This window comes from Ostrinia furnacalis, unplaced genomic scaffold, assembly GCF_004193835.3.
Source record: "Ostrinia furnacalis isolate ACB-3 unplaced genomic scaffold, ASM419383v2 OfSCF3121, whole genome shotgun sequence".
NCBI classification, from domain to species: Eukaryota; Metazoa; Arthropoda; class Insecta; order Lepidoptera; family Crambidae; genus Ostrinia; species Ostrinia furnacalis.
The window spans coordinates 490,618-508,777 of record NW_021133360.1 but is presented as its reverse complement, the minus strand read 5'-3'; the positions used below and the strand labels follow the sequence as shown (position 1 = coordinate 508,777).

The following is an 18,160-nucleotide window of genomic DNA, read 5'->3' as shown; positions in this document are numbered from 1 at the left end:
TAGCGGTCAGTAGCAACATTAAACATGAAGTTTGCATTGCCATCTATCGTTGGGTAGTAGATTTAAATTTTTCTTGTGAACGTATCCATGTACTGACGTCATTGAAAATTAATTCGTAGCAACAACACTAGATGGCGTTTATCAGATATTTCAGAAAGTAAAAATATTAAAATAAAACAGTACATAATTTTACCAATACTAAATTATCAGCCAGTTCGTACAATTCACACCTATGAAGAAGTAGATGTTTTTTTTATTTTGACATGATTAAAGTTGTTGCGTTTGAGCAGTGGAATCACCCATGCGGCGAGGATAACAATCATGGGCATAAGTACCCCTGGAAGTCACAAGGAGCTAGGTGAAACTATCTGGCTTAAAAATATGACTTGCCCCTTTACCTAGGCCAGAAGCTGAGTACGCCCATGAATGATCCTCAAAAATCCTACTTGAATTGCTAAAATCGGAAAAAGGCTTATCCCCGTTTTCACCATCAATCCTTCATCAATTTTTAGGCATAAATTACTTAAATTTAAGCTATTCCGAGTTCAGATTCTGAAAACCATTGCATTTATAGCTTTTAATAATATTGTTTCTTTGTTTAACCTTGTCGATTTCAAGTTTATCTGTTCATTCAGTCGCTGTATTACAGTTACGACTTGTTTACATAATTTTATCTATTTCCATATTGCTATTATCTTTCATGAAGTACCTACCTACCTTTATGTAAGTAAACACTGCAGCTATAATGTAAATAAACTTGTATTATGTATATTCAAGGTTATGTGCTATCTATAGTTGTTACTGTTTACCTTTTAAGTAATTGATTTGTTAATACTTAGATGATTAACAATTTTGTTGAGGAAAAAGCATTCGTATTCATATTCATTTATTGCACCTTATTGTTATAACATAGGTGTTAGTATGTAAACATTTTAATCCCTGTATGGAGGTACTGTAATTTCTTTGCCAATTTATTGTGGAACGTTGTTCGATTCCTCGTCTTTAGTTTTATTATCATCGCCGAACATGTCTGAGGTCAGGGTCAGGCGCATCACACTGTTCTCTGTTCCGTAGATGATCTGCTTGTCCCCCTCGAAAGCAAACCCATAGATGTCGGGAAACGCAGCGAACTTCTGCACAGCATTCCCGTTAACCTGGTAAATAGCATCCGATGTCGAGAAGTACAAGTCACCGTTGACGTCAGTGTTGAAACCATTCACATTGTACGAGCCCAGCTCGTAGACCCGCCCCTCCGAAGTCCGCCTCAGGTCCCCATCCAAAGAGTAAACTATACTATCATCCTTTTCCAGGGCCACCAGCGTTGCCTTTACGTCCATCAGTTCCGGCACGAGTCTAAGCCTCTCATTTTTGTAAACGAACGCTTTCTGGTCAGGATAAGTGGTGAAATAGAGGCCGTTTTTGTAAAACATCTGCCAGATGTTGCTTTCCGTGATGTTCAAGTTTGTGGCTGTTTTGGTACGGTAATCGAATTTGTGGACACCTGTGTCGCCACCGATGTAAACAATTTTTTGTTGGGTGTCGTAAGCGTTGGCGAAGCCATTGTGCACGCCGGGGATGGTGCCTGAAGTGCCGTCTTTTAAGTTAACGTAAGCAGAGCGGAAGGCGTTGTCATCTCCTTCGCGCCGGCGTTGTTCGTCGACGGTGTAGCTGAAGAACAAGGTGTTGGTGTCGCGGTCGAGGGCCAGCTGGTAGGGCTTCTCGACGTCTTTCATCAGCACAGTTCCGGCGTTAGCTGGGACTCGGTAATAACCGCCGTGCAACTTACTCGTAACTCCATAGCCACTAACCAAGGCAGCACTCGCTAACAAAACTACTAAATTCATCTGCATCATCTGCAAGGAAGATAACGTGCCTAAGTGAGTACATTTATAAACAAAATAAAAAAGAAAAGATTCAAAAAAGACAGAAACAAATGGACCTAACCACCTACCTTACATAATTATGGTAACGCAATAAATTTATTGAATATTAAAACACAGTACAAGTAGGTACTAACCTTTCACGCTGCAGATTCCACTCGTAACTATCGTCGAAACTCAGAAGTTTTATATATTGTATGTGTTTGCTATCTGCATAGCAAAGGTGAAGGAATATTATCGATAGGGTAAACTGCCCGGTGACAGGTTTAGTTGATGCAAAATAACTGAATAAATTATAAATTAACCTAGTGACAAATTAAGTACTGACATTAACAGTCACGGAGCCATTAGAAGCAGGGCACACGTTGCTTCAGTTACCACAAGTGTAGAAGAATGGATTAAGATCCAGACTGACGACCTACTTGTGCTTGATTCCAATAAATAGTAAGCGGATAACTAACATTAACAATAAACAATAGCAACTGGTCAATATAAAAAGATGAGGGCACGCGGGAAGAACCTACACTATTCGTTTACGTCATTTCAATGGTGACTGGATCCGATTCCAAGAGTGTAACAGTAACAGCTACTCTGATGAAATGTATTTTAATCTGGGGGCACGGCAGTGCCCCCGCCAAGTCGAGCGCGAAGCAAACACTGCCGTACCATCCTTTACTGGAACCATTTCGCCGCATTTTCAGGCCCCTATTTGAGAACCTCTGGATAAGACCAGAACGCAGAAATTTTCGTCATCTAGTAAGCTATAATCACATAGTTAAAATCCAAAATTTCAAGTCTGTAGGTCATTTAGTTCCGAAGTTAAGCGAAAGCAAAGTTTCGCATTTATGACACTCACTCACTCACTGATGATCATCAAAATAGAACTAGTACTTCCCATAAACTCAGAGAGCTGAAATTTGGTACAGAGTTAGGGTTTAATGGCCACTTAAAGGGAAAACTATAAAAACTAGGAAAATCGAAGGTCTGGAGTAACACCACATTCATAATCAATACTACTAGCGCCACACCGGCACCGTGGTGTTCGCCTGTACCGCTCACCGCTATATGGCGCTAGCACTTTGAGCGTCGATTTTCTGCACCGCGGTGTCCAGATTTTTTTTCCTTTCTAGACCCCCCCGTCGATTAAGTTGAATGTTGTGTAGTTTTAATTTCGTTGATTTCGTTTATTATATCGTGAGGTTCGCTATGGTTAAGTTATTAAACCAATAATAGGCTAGTTGCCTAAAAAAATTTTTTTAGTCCGTAATGTTTAATATCAAAAAATATTGGACACATATAATTTTATTTGTCAATCTAACAAATAATTACATAGTTATGGTGCGTTGAAGTTGCGCACGACGTCACAACGTGCGGCATTTTTAAGCAAGCGGTGACGTCACGGGCCTCTTCTTATGAACTTTGGGGCGCTATATCTCTTTAAATTTTCATTAGTTTGAAAAAGTGAAAAATACGTGTAAAGTATTTTTTGATAAGTTAACTGACGGACTAATTAAAACTCTTGCTTTTTGACCCAGGCAACATCCCCATTCTGATTTTGTCCATTTTAAAGGTCGTTGAGTTAATTTATGTTTAATATCGTAAAAAAAATGTCGGTACTCGGTAATATTAAAAGACGACGACGTCAAATAATAATTATGCCACTTTCTATAAAAAGAAGTGAAATCCCACCAAAAACATTCTGTAAAAAACTAGCCAAGTCTCGATGGAGCTGCTTGTTTATCTCTAAAAAGTAATGAAATCTAGATAAAGTCGTGCCAAGTCTATGGTTCCTTACTGCGATTTCTTTATTATTATACCCCCCCCCCCCCCCCCCCTTCGTACCCATAAAATATAGATTTTTTTAATTCTAACGATATGTGAAAATATTCATACAAGTCTAAATTTAAAAAATGTGGGGGTTGGACTAACCCCCCACCTCTGGAGCTGCTTCAAGTGAGGGTACTCCCCCCCCCCCTGATAACCCCATATACGCCAATGACTCATAATAAAAATTAATTAATTTATTACAAATATGTCGATTTCTTTGATGTTATGTGTCATACAAGTACCTAACACTATACATTTATATATCACGAACTTGAGAAAAAGTATTAATAATTACGGTTCCTTGTTTCGTGATACTGATTATTCCAAATTCCCCAAGTAAAATTCATGGATGTGTCAATTAACTATTATCTATCCCATATAAAATACAAATAAACCAAGATAAATAAAACGAATCGAATTAAAACCAAAATTACGCTGGTAGTACTTATGCTAATTTATCTTAAAATTGGTCATTTATGTGAACTTCAAACTCGTGTCATATAAATTCTAGTGAACGAAACATATACCGAATTTGGATCATGAGAAACTTAAATAAATGTATTATTTGTTTCATAACTTACATTTCAATTATCATAAATAATTATTTAAAAACCAAGTATCAAAATATTATCCATAATATCCTTGATTCGGTNCATTCTGATTTTGTCCATTTTAAAGGTCGTTGAGTTAATTTATGTTTAATATCGTAAAAAAAATGTCGGTACTCGGTAATATTAAAAGACGACGACGTCAAATAATAATTATGCCACTTTCTATAAAAAGAAGTGAAATCCCACCAAAAACATTCTGTAAAAAACTAGCCAAGTCTCGATGGAGCTGCTTGTTTATCTCTAAAAAGTAATGAAATCTAGATAAAGTCGTGCCAAGTCTATGGTTCCTTACTGCGATTTCTTTATTATTATATCGTGAGGTTCGCTATGGTTAAGTTATTAAACCAATCATTCTGATTTTGTCCATTTTAAAGGTCGTTGAGTTAATTTATGTTTAATATCGTAAGAAAAAATGTCGGTAATATTAAAAGACGACGACGTTAAATAATAATTATGCCACTTTCTACAAAAAGAAGTGAAATCCCACCAAAAACATTCTGTAAAAAACTAGCCAAGTCTCGATGGAGCTGCTTGTTTATCTCTAAAAAGTAATGAAATCTAGATAAAGTCGTGCCAAGTCTATGGTTCCTTACTGCGATTTCTTTATTATTATACTTAATGTTGTGTGACTTGGCCGTTGAAGGGTACAAAATCAGGTGCTCCATGACATCATTGCACCAATCTGTCGCCAGAGCCGCTACCCATTGACGATGGAAAATTGCCACTTGGAAAACGTTGATTCAATAACCAGTCAATTGTAGGCTTAATAAAGCTGCGTATTTCAATAATACTTAATATGGATGATTATCATAATAAAGATTGTTCAACGGCCAAGTCACACAACATTAAGTATAATAATAAAGAAATCGCAGTAAGGAACCATAGACTTGGCACGACTTTATCTAGATTTCATTACTTTTTAGAGATAAACAAGCAGCTCCATCGAGACTTGGCTAGTTTTTTACAGAATGTTTTTGGTGGGATCTATCTTTCCGCAGATAGGTATGATCCTATTACTTACAATTGGATTAATTAATTAAATTTTCAAAAATTCTTCCCCTCTCCTTATATGCTGTGCCCGTCTTACGTCCTTACCTAATACCATACCACCTCTGTAACATTATGGATGCAAAAAATAATTGAGATACCTACAACTAGTAGTAGGATTTTGGTACCTACTTCGAACGAACGAACGAAGTAGGTACCAAAATCAAATTATCTATTTTCGAAATAGATATTTCCTCTACTAAGTACCCGTTCAAATTGAAATTCGGATATTATGTAGAAGATCCTAACTTCATAATTACGTACCATTACCTCAAAGTAATTAAAAAATAATAAACAAAATACCTATCGTAGAATATTGTTGTTGATGATTTGTTTTGACTAGGTGTTAGATACCAGGTATGTTGACGAGATTAAGGAAAATAAAATAAGTAGGTACCTAATAACTTGATGATTCATCGGTCGATAGACTAAAAGTAAATGTTATTTTGATGTTGTTATGTACTTACTAAACAATGTGACATTTATCAAATGAAATAATAAAGTACAGTTAGATAAAAAGTAGTCAAGGAGGCAGTTTAATTTAGACGCGACCATAATGGTAGACCGACGACCTGATAAAGGTAGCAGGAAGGCGCTGGATGCAGGCCGCTACCAACCGTGCGATGTGGAAATCATTGGGGGAGGCCTATGTTCAGCAGTGGACGTCCTATGGCTGACATGATGATGATGATGATGATGAATAATGGTGGCGGTTTTGAACTGTTTCGAACCCCATCGCCGCTGGACTACCGAGGAGAAACCCATTTTCGTAACACAAGCATATTGACTTACCACCAGGGGTTAACGGGACTATTTGGACAGTTAAATTAGAAAGTACATATTGATTATGTACCTCTTAGTGCAAATAGTTGACGTTCTGATGGGTGGCCTTCTTGACGCCAGATATCGATCGCGTGTTACTTAAGTATGAATGCAGCAAACGTACTCGTACTTTTGAAAAACAATCAGGTACCTGCCTAAGGTAAGTGCCCCCTACTTCGGTATATTAAGGCTCTTACGACTTTAACAATTTATTTAAAAATAACCAAGGATGATATCAGTATGAAAGCTTTTCTATGCTAAAGTTTGGTCTTTTGACAGTAACTTAATACATAAATTATAGTTATATTGTTTAAACTTTTTTTAATATTAATTGTTCTGCGGACCTCTTGTTTGGATCCTGTTTCGTGATAAAATTTTGCTCTGTTTCTAAGTTCGTGAACTCATGTCCCCTATTTCGGGATAAAGTTTTACGCATCGAGTTAGGATATTTTAATAATGATTAAGGGTTTAGTAGATTTAAAAACGATAGTATAAATTTAGAATAAAAGAATTCTGTGAAATTGACGATATTACTTACCTGAAACATTCATGAGAAATAATGTGAGTCTGTCTAGCTAAGTAGGTACGTACCTTCGTATAAAGTTTTGATTTATTATTCTAACAATATGTGAAAATATTTATATAACCAACAGAAATGTAGGGGGGCCTTACCCCCCCCCCCCTAATCGCAATTTTAAAGGAATTCTACGTTTTCATATAACTTTTTTCTAAGCCAAATCAATTGTCAAGGAACACATGAAACCACTATTACAAGTTTTATGCAAATGGACGTTTCTTCGCCTTTTTATAAGCTTAAAAGAAGTTGGAGCGCTAACCTTACGGTGAGAGCAACATTTTCACGCCGCACGGCTGTTTTTGGCTCTCTGAGAGTTTGAAGCTTCGTATTGCTCTCATTTTTGGCGCCACAATGTTGGTACTTGGTTTTTTAGATAGCTTAAATAATAGAGTTTTTGTAGTAATAAAGAATTTTTATAAATAATATTCCATTTGCTTATTATTTGAGCTAGAAAAAAAACTTACGAACTTACGTACTATCACGAACTAGTAGCCGTTTACCTTAAGTGTTCTGAGATAAGTACTTAAATTCCACTCTAGGTTTCACCATGATTTCCACCTTTGCGTAACTTTTTGAGAGAAACTCTATCTATTTTGAAAAAAAAATTGGTAAGGCCAGGTAATTTCTTAGAACTTTGTAACTAGCTAATTAGTTTATTGCGCTTTTCTTAGGTTTGTAGGTAACATAAAAACTGTATGTTTTTTGTAAAATAAAAATAAAATAGGTACATAAGTAGAAGTAATCTATTTACCTAAAATTAGTTTAATATGGGTACCTACAAAATCAAATCAAGTGATTTTGATTGATATGAGGCACTTATTTTTACGTAAGACGATTAGGAGGAAGGGGACTTGGACCATGTCTTTTGTATCTAACAAGGGGAGGGAGCATCTTGGTAGTTTTTATCACATAATAAATATTAAACAAGAGGGAGGGGTAGGGGGTTAAAAAATAGTATGTACGTAATGTGCTTAATGATGATTGAGGGTCTACTATATTGACGAAGTTAGAGATTTATTTATTTATTTATTTTGGCTTTTCAACAATGAGTACCTATTGAAATTTAAAGAACATAGCCACTTCGTTTACCAAGATCTACTTCGTTTGCTTATTTTGCATAACTCTGCACTAGCCCGCCGATGTTTCCGAACCGCATGCCTCCGTCGACCTCCACCACGGTGCCGGTGACAAGCGGACTGAGCTCGTCGCTGGCCAGGTGCGCCACCATCTTGGCGATGTCCTCTCCCGAGCACACGCGCCCCAGCGGGATGGAGCCCGAGGCGTTCTTCAGCCAGTCCTGGTACTGCTTCTCGTTGTAGTCCGTGAGTCGCTGCACGAACTTGCTCACCTGGGGTTGTAAATTAATGAAAAATAAGAGACTGTTGTTGTTGTTGTTTCAGCCGAAAGACGTCCACTGCTGGACAAAGGCCTCCCCCAAGGATTTCCACAAAGACCGGTCCTGCGCCGCTCGCATCCAGGCACCTCTCGCGACCTTCACCAGATCGTCGGTCCACCTAGATTGTCTTGATTAGCCTTCTTAAGGCTGATCTAGACAAAATAACCCGATATTTTTCAAAGGGGCGGCAACACCCTGTTCAATGCCCGTGTACGTAACTTTGATCAGTAAGGAAGGGGGTATTAAGTAGTGGGTTAAAGTACTCACAGTGACGCCGGGGCTAACGGTGTTGACGCGCACCCCCAGTGGTGCCAGTTCTAGAGCGATGAGTTTTGAGAAGTGGTCCAGCGCCGCCTGCAAGCGCACAAGGCATTTGTTGCACTTTTTCATAAAGCCTTAATATTATTTAGAATCCCTAGTCGATTTGATTTTGAATCCCTAGTCACGGTAAAGACTAGGAAACACTCTTACCTGCATAAACGGATATTTATGTTTGTATTGTGCAGGAATTCAACCCGCAACCACTAGTAAATCCTGTTCGCGAACTACTAAGCTAGGCGATGGCGATCAGTTTTGAGCCCATGCCTGGGGCAAATACCATGGCAAAGACGCGGATTACCTTGGACATGGGGTAGGGCAAGCTGCCCACCGTCACGCAGGTGCCGGCGATGCTAGAGATGTTGATGATGTTGCCTTTGCTCTTGATGAGCGCGGGCACGAGCTGACGCGTGAGATTGTACACGCCGCGCACGTTCGTATTGAACACGCGGTCAAAGGTCTCCATGTCTGCGTTCTGGATGCACGTGCGTGCCCCCACGCCCGCGTTGTTTATCAGCACATCTAGCCTGAAACATACATGCATAGATAAAGCTTTATACAAGACCAACAAGTACACAACAGCTAATCATCTTAAACTAAACACTAGGAAGGTTTGCTCTTTTGTTACTTTGGTCGAAACGACTTATGATGGCTGATGCGGGATTCCAGCAAGAAACGTCCGCTATTGTTCATTATTTCCGACAAGGAATGAATCCTCATCATCATCATCAGGTCAGATAGCATCTCTAATTAACAGAGGCAATTGGAGTATTTGGCCTACATTGATGGGTTCAAATAAATAAGTATACTTACATAATGAACGATCGCTTACCTTCCATAATGTGCGAGTGTATCCTTGGCAGTTTTATCGCAGCCGGCATCCGTGGCCAAGTCGGCTACGATCGCCAGCGGGGCCAGGCCTCTCTCGGCCTGGCAGCGCTTGGCCACGCTCCCCAGGTTCCCGGCGTCCCGGCCCACGATCGCCAACTTCGCGCCAAGCTTCGCAAACAACAGCGCGATGGCCTCCCCGATTCCCGCGCTCGCGCCTGTCACCAACACAACTTTATTCGTAAAATCGGGAACCATTGTCACAACTTTTCTTAAAAGTTTTTTATTTTTCTTAAAAGGAGAGATTTTGTACGCTTCTGAAGCTATGCTGTGCGATACTGTTATAAAATGCGGCTGTAATCGCAATTTATTTTCTAGTTATCTGTCCTCTCGAAACAATACCTACCGGTTCCGGATCACAACAGTCACTTGATACACATCGCATCAACATGCACTTATGGTAGGTATGATGACTATGTAGGAATGTTTATATTTTGAAATGAAATTGAAAATCTGATTCAACCCAACGCAGAGAAAATTTAAAATAACATTCTAGTTAATTAATTAAGTAGGTACCTACTTTTTTCTAAAAGTTGATTTTAAGGGCAATCAATACGATTAGGGGGTTTACTACAAGGAGCGACTGGGAGTCTTGATAGTTTTACGTAAAATGTTAAAGTTGCGGAATCAATTAACTAATCAAGATTTCTTTCTTTCACACTCTCTAATAGGTACTAAGTAACTTTTAGAACCTATGTAGGTACAATAATTTTCGTAAAATTTTTGTAATGCGCAAGTCGCGTGAGCCATACATAATGCCCATAATTATCATTGGCAACGAGCCGTCTTTCACCATTAGAATCCTACATTAACCCTGATGAACCTGATGAAGTTCGCCGGGTCAGTTGGTATTAAATAAAACACTGGATGTACTTAACTTGGATTTATATTATTTCCTCTTTTACAACCAAAATCTTAAGCCTAAAAGCGCGCGTAATTAACCATCCGCACGCCACGTTAATCTGTCGTTTTTTCCCGCTCCCGAATTCAAATGAATGACATTTGTAGCAATACTGGCACTGAACAGCAGCTGATTGGCCATAGGTTACGAATATTAAAACATTCATGGGCTTAACTACAATTACTTAAACACCCGTTAAACACTTGTTTAAATTGTCATTTGGTATGGAAATGATATTAAGTAATTGTATTGTTATTGTTTGATCTCTGTAGGTGTGCCATAAATAAATAAATAAATAAATGACATTTTAAACTAATGTCCAACATGACGTGTTTAAGTTTTTGTAATAAGGCCGTTACATTTTTGAAAATAACAATATTTTTTGTCTTTGTTTATTGTTGTATTCATAATGCATTTTCAAGTTGATAATTTCTATTAAGCACTGAAGCGCTACTTCATCTGCTTCTGCATCAGCCCGCCGACGCTGGAGTATTGCAGGCCTCCGTCGACCTGCACCACGGTGCCGGTGACGAGCGCGCTGAGCTCGTCGCTGGCCAGGTGAGCCACCATCTTGGCGATGTCCTCGCCCGAGCACACGCGCCCCAGCGGGATGGAGCCCGAGGCCTCCTGCAGCCACGCCTGGTACTGCTCCTCGGTGTAGTCCGTGAGACGCTGCACGAACTTGCTTATCTGGGGATTGCGATAAAAATATGAGGACAAAAGAAAGATTGAGGAGTGACTATGACCCAAAGAGCGATGAAACGTGCTATGCTTGGAGTTGCCCTGCGTGATCGAATAAGTGTGCTTACCATGAGCTTACGTTAGTCCTGGGTATGTGTGCTCGCTAGCGAGTGCGTCAAAAAAAATAACTATAAAGATTTTAGTTTTTAAAAGTAACCGCTAGCGAGCAAACATTTATCATGGTGAGCACACTGAAATGAGGAGATCCGCAGAAAAACCAGTCTCGACATAGCACAGAGAATTGCTAAACGTGGCAGTGCTCTACGAGCTACGTAGAGCTGATGGCCGTTGGGGCTTAAAAGTTCTCGAGTGGAAGCAGATTATGTACTCACAGTGACGCCGGGGCTGACAGTGTTGACACGCACACCCAGCGGCGCCAGCTCCAACGCGATGAGCTTCGAGAAGTGGTCCAGCGCCGCCTGCAAGCGAACATGGCCTTTATTGCACTTCTTACATAAAACCTAACATCACATGCATGGACATTTCCAATGTTGTATTCATGGTTTAGCTAGTTACCCAATTCTAAACGAGACGACACGTTCTGCCATTTGATATTGAGTCGTCAGATCAAGCATTTCTGGTTCATACTTCGACGCTTCTATGGTGTCTTAAAACGTTTATTTAGTTGGCGTGTAGTATTTTGGCGCTCTTGGTCAATTGGGTCTACCTCGGTGCCAGCACTGTTTTACACCCCACGCCACGCATAATTAAAAAAAAATATTCTTGAATCCTATTGCGCCCTTTAGCTCCAATTAAACAAAACTTGTAATAGGAAACTACTTTAGATTAATTACCAGACCACAGAATATAAACTGGGGGAGGCATACTTATGTCCAGCTGTGGACGCATGGAAGCATCGGCCGTGGCTGGTTACCAGTTCAGCCCGTGCACGCCCGTACCCGTGAGCTAACGCTAAAACGCGAGTAAATAAATACCTTGGACATGCCGTAGGGTAGACTGCCCACAGACACGCAGGAGCCAGCGATGCTGGAAATGTTGACGATGTTGCCTTTGCTCTTGATGAGCGCGGGCACGAGCTGGCGCGTGAGGTTGTACACGCCGCGCACGTTGGTGCTGAACACGCGGTCGAAGGTCTCCATGTCGGCGCGCTGGATGCACGTGCGCGCACCCACGCCCACGTTGTTGATCAGCACATCTAGCCTGAAAGATTGTAGAAACCTTTTCAACACACATTCATAAGAAATTCATCAGCTAAAGTAGGACCTAATTAATCTTGTGAGTACGGTAAATGAGCGAGACATTTAAAAACTGGATATCCCGTTCCGATCCCGTTAGTTCGTTCGATCCTGTTAGTTCATTCATTCTTTCCGACAGGAACGTAAATTACGCAGTCTCCCTCTCCTACGTTCGTTTCGTTTCAGCTAATTGACGTCCACAGCTGGACTAAAGCTTCCGCCAAGGATTTTTTCAATCGCTCTTGCACTGCCCGCATCCAGACCTTCCTGCGATCTACACCAGATCGTCGGTCCACCTAGTGGGAAGGCTGTCTTTTCCGGCAGGTGGTCACCACACGAGAACGAACTTTTCAGCCCCAACGGCCATAAGCATCAGCTCTACGAGCTACTATGTGCTCTGGCCACTGCCACTTGAGTTTGGTAAAGGTCGATTTTGAACCTAGTATCACAACATCATTTGGTCAGCACGACCCTCTAATTTACCAGAAGCAATATGAGGATTACTGAGGCCTACACAGAATTATAAAAGTAGGGAAGTACTTAGGACTCTCCACCTTATACGCTATGGAGCACGCTATACTTAGTATACTTACGAGCACAGCACAATAATCTCGTGTTCTTATTACATAAAACTCCAGTAAACCATACAACAAGTCAGATTATAATTATCTACTGAAGCCGAATTTCATTAGGTAAATACCTACCTAAGTAACGTAATTTATAACAGGAAATGCGGTCCTAATAATTTTAATATTATTAGTGTTGTTTGATAGCAGATACGAGTAGTTATCTCTGAAAATACATAAATAAATTCGAATAACAAATTTTCAAATTAAAACAGCACGCCCATCCCACTACATACTTTTTAAAGCATTTTGTACGGGAAAACGTTTATTCTTTTATTTTATTTTTTCGTCAATTTTCGAGACGGACACAAATAGGCACAACAAATCAAAATCCATGAAAATCGGTCCAGCCATTCTCAAAGTGTTTGAACAAACACGTCTTTTAAAAAAACAAAGAATTACTTAATTAACATAAGACTTCGTTATCAAATGAACAATCGTTTACCTTCCATAATGTGCGAGTGTATCCTTGGCAGTTTTGTCGCAGCCGGCATCCGTGGCCAAGTCGGCTACGATCGCCAGCGGGGCCAGGCCTCTCTCGGCCTGGCAGCGCTTGGCCACGCTCCCCAGGTTCCCGGCGTCCCGGCCCACGATCGCCAAGTTCGCGCCAAGCTTCGCAAACAACAGCGCGATGGCCTCCCCGATTCCCGCGCTCGCGCCGGTCACCAACACAACTTTATTCGTAAAATCGGGAACCATTGTCACAAATTTTCTTAAAAGGAGAGATTTTGTACGCTTCTGATTAAGTATGTGCCGTGCGTGCGATACTGTTATAAAACGCGGCTGTAATCGCAATTTATTTTCTAGTTATCTATCCTCTCGAAACAATACCTACCGGTTCCGAATCACAACAGTCACTTGATACACATCGCATCAACATGCACTTATGGTATGACTATGTAGGTACCTACCTACTTACTTATGTTGATAAATTGTATGGGACAATGATAAGTGTCAAGTTGCAATTGATTATTGTGAAAGATAGAATGCTTATACATATTTTGAAATGAAATTTTTGAAAATCTGATCCAACCCAACTCAGAGAAGTTTTAAAATAACATTCTAATTAATTAAGTAGGTAGGTACCTAGCTACCTACTTTTTTCTAAAAGTTGATTATAAGGGCAATCGATACGATCAGGGGGTTTACTACAAGGTGCGACTGGGAGAGTCTTGATAGTTTTACGTAAAATGTTAAAGTTGCGGAATCAATTAACTAATCAAGATTTCTTTCTTTCACACTCTCTAATAGGTACCTACTAAGTAACTTTTAGAACCTATGTAGCTAGGTAACTACAATAATTTTCCTTGTAATGTGCAAGTCGCGTGAGCCATACCTACATAGATACTCGTAATGCCCATAATTATCATTGGTAACGAGCCGTCTTTCACCATTAGAATCCTACATTAACCCCGATGAACCTGATGAAGTTCGCCGGGTCAGTTGGTATTAAATAAAACACTGGATGTACTTAACTTAGATTTATATTATTTCCTCTTTTACAACCAAAATCTTAAGCCTAAAAGCGCGCGTAATTAACCATCCGCACGCCACGTTAATCTGTCGTTTTTTCCCGCTCCCGAATTCAAATGAATGACATTTGTAGCAATACTGGCACTGAACAGCAGCTGATTGGCCATAGGTAGATTACAAATATTAAATCTTTCATGGGCTTATTACAATAACTTAAACACCCGTTAAACACTTGTTTTAATTATCGTTTGGTATGGAAATGTAATTATTCATACTAATGTTCAACATGACGTGTTTAAGATTTTTCTAACCGTCAGAGGTTTTTAAATTAACAACATTTTTGGTCCATTTATTGTATTCATAATGCATTTTTAAGTTGATAATTTCTATTAAGCACTGAAGCGCTACTTCATCTGCTTCTGCATCAGCCCGCCGACGCTGGAGTATTGCAGGCCTCCGTCGACCTGCACCACGGTGCCGGTGACGAGCGCGCTGAGCTCGTCGCTGGCCAGGTGAGCCACCATCTTGGCGATGTCCTCGCCCGAGCACACGCGCCCCAGCGGGATGGAGCCCGAGGCCTCCTGCAGCCACGCCTGGTACTGCTCCTCGGTGTAGTCCGTGAGACGCTGCACGAACTTGCTTATCTGGGGATTGCGAAAATAAAATATGAGGACAAAAGAGATTGAGGAGTGATTATCCAAAGGGCGATGGAACGTGCTATGCTTGGAGTTTCCCTGCGTGATCGAATCAGTGTGCTTACCATGAGTTTACGTTAGTTCTATATGTGTGCTCGCTAGCGAGTGCGTCAAAAAAAAAAACTATGAAGATTTTAGTTTTTAAAAGTAAGTCCGTGAGTCGCTGCACGAACTTGCTTATCTGGGGATTGCGATAAAAAATAAAATATGAGGACAAAAGAAAGATTGAGTAGTGATTACCCAAAGGGCGATGGAGCGTGCTATGCTTGCGGTTTAATATGAGGACAAAATAAACATTCAGGAGTGATTATACCACCCAAAGGGCGTGCTATGCTCGGAGTTTTCTTACGTGTTGGAATCTGAAATGCGGAAATCCGCAGAAAAACCAAAGTGATCGACATAGCCCACAGAGTTGCTAAACGTGGCAGTGCTCATAGCTCGTAGAGCTGATGGCCGTTGGGGCTGAAAAGTTCTCGAGTGGAAGCAGATTATGTACTCACAGTGACGCCGGGGCTGACAGTGTTGACTCGCACGCCCAGCGGCGCCAGCTCCAGCGCGATGAGCTTCGAGAAGTGGTCCAGCGCCGCCTGCAAGCGAACATGGCTTTATTGCACTTCTTACATAAAGCCTGACATCACATGCATGGACATTCATGATTTAGCTACCCAATTCTAACCGAGACGACACGTTCTGCCATTAGATATTGAGTCGTCAGATCAAGCATTTCTATTTCATATTTCGACGCTTCTTCGGTGTCTTAAAACGCTTCATTAGTAGGTAGGCGTGTAGTATTTTGGCGCTCTTGGTCAATTGGGTCTACCTCGGTGCCAGCACTGATTTACAACCCACGCCACGCATATTTAAAAAAATATCCTTGAATCCTATTGCGCCCTTTAGCTCCAATTAAACAAAACTTGTAATAGGAAACTACTTTGGATTAATTACCACACCACAGAATATAAACTGGGGGAGGCATACTTATGTCCAGCAGTGGACGCATGGAAGCATCGGCCGTGGCTGGTTACCAGTTCAGCCCGTGCACGCCCGTACCTGTGAGCCAACGCTAAAACGCGAGTAATACCTTGGACATGCCGTAGGGTAGACTGCCCACAGACACGCAGGTGCCAGCGATGCTAGAGATGTTGACGATGTTGCCTTTGCTCTTGATAAGCGCGGGCACGAGCTGGCGCGTGAGGTTGTACACGCCGCGCACGTTGGTGCTGAACACGCGGTCAAAGGTCTCCATGTCGGCGCGCTGGATGCACGTGCGTGCCCCCACGCCCACGTTGTTGATCAGCACATCTAGCCTGAAAGATTGTAGAAACCTTTTCAACACACATTCATAAGAAATTCATCAGCTAAAGTAGGACCTAATTAATCTTGTGAGTACGGTAAATGAGCGGGACATTAAAAAATTTCCAGACACTGGAGTGCACTGGATTTCAGCGGATATCCCGTGAGTTCATTCATTCTTTCCGACAGGAACGTAAATTACGCAGTCTCCCTCTACTACGTTCGTTTCGTTTCAGCTAATTGACGTCCACAGCTGGACAAAAGCCTCCGCCAAGGATTTTTACAACCGCTCCTGCGCTGCCCGCATCCAGACCTTCCTGCGATCTACACCAGATCGTCGGTCCACCTAGTGGGAAGGCTGTCTTTTCCGGCAGGTGGTCACCACACGAGAACGAACTTTTCAGCCCCAACGGCCATAAGCATCAGCTCTACGAGCTACTATGTGCTCTGGCCACTGCCACTTGAGTTTGGTAAAGGTCGATTTTGAACCTAGTATCACAACATCATTTGGTCAGCACGACCCTCTAATTTACCAGAAGCAATATGAGGATTACTGAGGCCTACACAGAATTATAAAAGTAGGGAAGTACTTAGGACTCTCCACGCTATACGCTATGGAGCACGCTATACTTAGTATACTTATGAGCACAGCACAATAATCTCGTGTTCTTATTACATAAAACTCCAGTAAACCATACAACAAGTCAGATTATAATTATCTACTGAAGCCGAATTTCATTAGGTAGGTAAATACCTACCTAAAACGTAATTTATAACAGGAAATGCGGTCCTAATAATTTTAATATTATTAGTGTTGTTTGATAGCAGATACGAGTAGTTATCTCTGAAAATACATAAATAAATTCGAATAACAAATTTTCAAATTAAAACAGCACGCCCATCCCACTACATACTTTTTAAAGCATTTTGTACGGGAAAACGTTTATTCTTTTATTTTATTTTTTCGTCAATTTTCGAGACGGACACAAATAGGTACAACAAATCAAAATCCATGAAAATCGGTCCAGCCATTCTCGAAGTGTTTGAACAAACACGTCTTTTTAAAAAACAAAGAATTACTTAATTAACTTATGACTTCGTTATCAAATGAACAATCTTTTACCTTCCAAAATGCACGAGGGTGTCCTTGGCAGTTTTGTCGCAGCCGGCATCCGTGGCCAAGTCGGCTACGATCGCCAGCGGGGCCAGGCCTTTCTCGGCCTGGCAGCGCTTGGCCACGCTCCCCAGGTTCCCGGCGTCCCGGCCCACGATCGCCAACTTGGCGCCAAGCTTCGCAAACAACAGTGCGATGGCCTCCCCGATTCCCGCGCTCGCGCCGGTCACCAACACAACTTTATTCGTAAAATCGGCAACCATCTTGATACTAATTTTGTTAAAACGTGAACTACTGACTGTACGCTTCTGAACCCGCGCTGAGCGAAATCTGATAAACAACGGAATTGTCACCGCAATTTATTTTAATGTTATCTAACCTCTTGAGACAATGCCGGATTCACAGATTCTACTCGTAATAGGCTAGCCACTTAAATATACATCGCATGTTTCCACTAAACTGTAATCACAAATAACACAGGGAACGAGCGGTGGCCGGTGTGCGATACGGTGCTTGTAACCACAGTAGATATATGATTGTAACTGTGACTGCATGCTATCTGTGTGTGCATGTGTATGTGTACATAAAGATGAGTGACGTAATAGGTAAGGTAGGACAAGTTTTTGTAATCGGTTTACGAAGGAAGTTAATTATATTGAAATAAAGTTACAATTTATATATTTCGCGCAAGAGGAAGATCCTCTAATAGCTCGCCAAGCAGATACAATCGGGAATAGAACTCGGGTCATCTAGTG

At 41.0% G+C, this 18,160-nt stretch overlaps 2 protein-coding genes and 1 long non-coding RNA gene across 11 annotated transcripts; 1 reads left to right on the top strand and 2 right to left on the bottom strand.

Annotated features, from left to right (window-relative positions):
• Positions 1–955: 955 nt before the first annotated feature.
• Positions 956–2,321, bottom strand: LOC114357294 (ommochrome-binding protein). Its single transcript, XM_028310840.1, has 2 exons — positions 2,018–2,321; positions 956–1,853 (listed from the first exon to the last, which is right to left on the bottom strand). The coding sequence occupies exon 2, from the start codon at positions 1,851–1,853 to the stop codon at positions 972–974; it is 882 nt and encodes a 293-aa protein (XP_028166641.1). The 5' UTR covers positions 2,018–2,321; the 3' UTR covers positions 956–971.
• A 707-nt stretch (positions 2,322–3,028) lies between these two features.
• Positions 3,029–4,724, top strand: LOC114357295 (uncharacterized). Its single transcript, XR_003656291.1, has 2 exons — positions 3,029–3,079; positions 4,639–4,724. It is a non-coding gene; the product is annotated as an uncharacterized LOC114357295 (long non-coding RNA).
• Positions 4,725–7,759: 3,035 nt separating this feature from the next.
• Positions 7,760–17,992, bottom strand: LOC114357292 (3-oxoacyl-[acyl-carrier-protein] reductase FabG-like). 9 transcript variants are annotated; one of them, XM_028310835.1, is made up of 5 exons: positions 17,415–17,974; positions 11,944–12,169; positions 11,341–11,427; positions 10,778–10,957; positions 7,760–7,932 (listed from the first exon to the last, which is right to left on the bottom strand). In XM_028310835.1, exons 1-5 carry the CDS (start codon positions 17,666–17,668, stop codon positions 7,873–7,875), a joined length of 807 nt encoding a protein of 268 aa, XP_028166636.1. In that variant the 5' UTR covers positions 17,669–17,974; the 3' UTR covers positions 7,760–7,872. The 9 variants fall into 9 exon arrangements, with proteins under 9 accessions (XP_028166636.1, XP_028166632.1, XP_028166630.1 ...); XM_028310831.1 differs by lacking the exons at positions 10,778–10,957; positions 11,341–11,427; positions 11,944–12,169 and adding exons at positions 8,428–8,514; positions 8,780–9,005 and having other exon boundaries at positions 7,760–8,112; positions 17,415–17,959; XM_028310829.1 differs by lacking the exons at positions 10,778–10,957; positions 11,341–11,427; positions 11,944–12,169; positions 17,415–17,974 and adding exons at positions 8,428–8,514; positions 8,780–9,005; positions 13,276–13,663 and having other exon boundaries at positions 7,760–8,112.
• Between the last annotated feature and the right edge of the window lie 168 nt (positions 17,993–18,160).

What these genes read in the sequence shown, in the direction of transcription:
- LOC114357292 (XM_028310835.1), bottom strand. Translation starts at nt 17,668, where the DNA reads ATGGTTGCCGATTTTACGAATAAAGTTGTGTTGGTGACCGGCGCGAGC. An exon ending in CTGTCAGCCCCGGCGTCACT is followed by an intron (nt 10,958 to 11,340) that starts GTGAGTACATAA and finishes CGCAATCCCCAG; the next exon opens with ATAAGCAAGTTCGTGCAGCG. An exon ending in TCACCGGCACCGTGGTGCAG is followed by an intron (nt 7,933 to 10,777) that starts GTCGACGGAGGC and finishes ACCGTGGTGGAG; the next exon opens with GTCGACGGAGGCATGCGGTT.
- LOC114357294 (XM_028310840.1), bottom strand. Translation starts at nt 1,853, where the DNA reads ATGATGCAGATGAATTTAGTAGTTTTGTTAGCGAGTGCTGCCTTGGTT.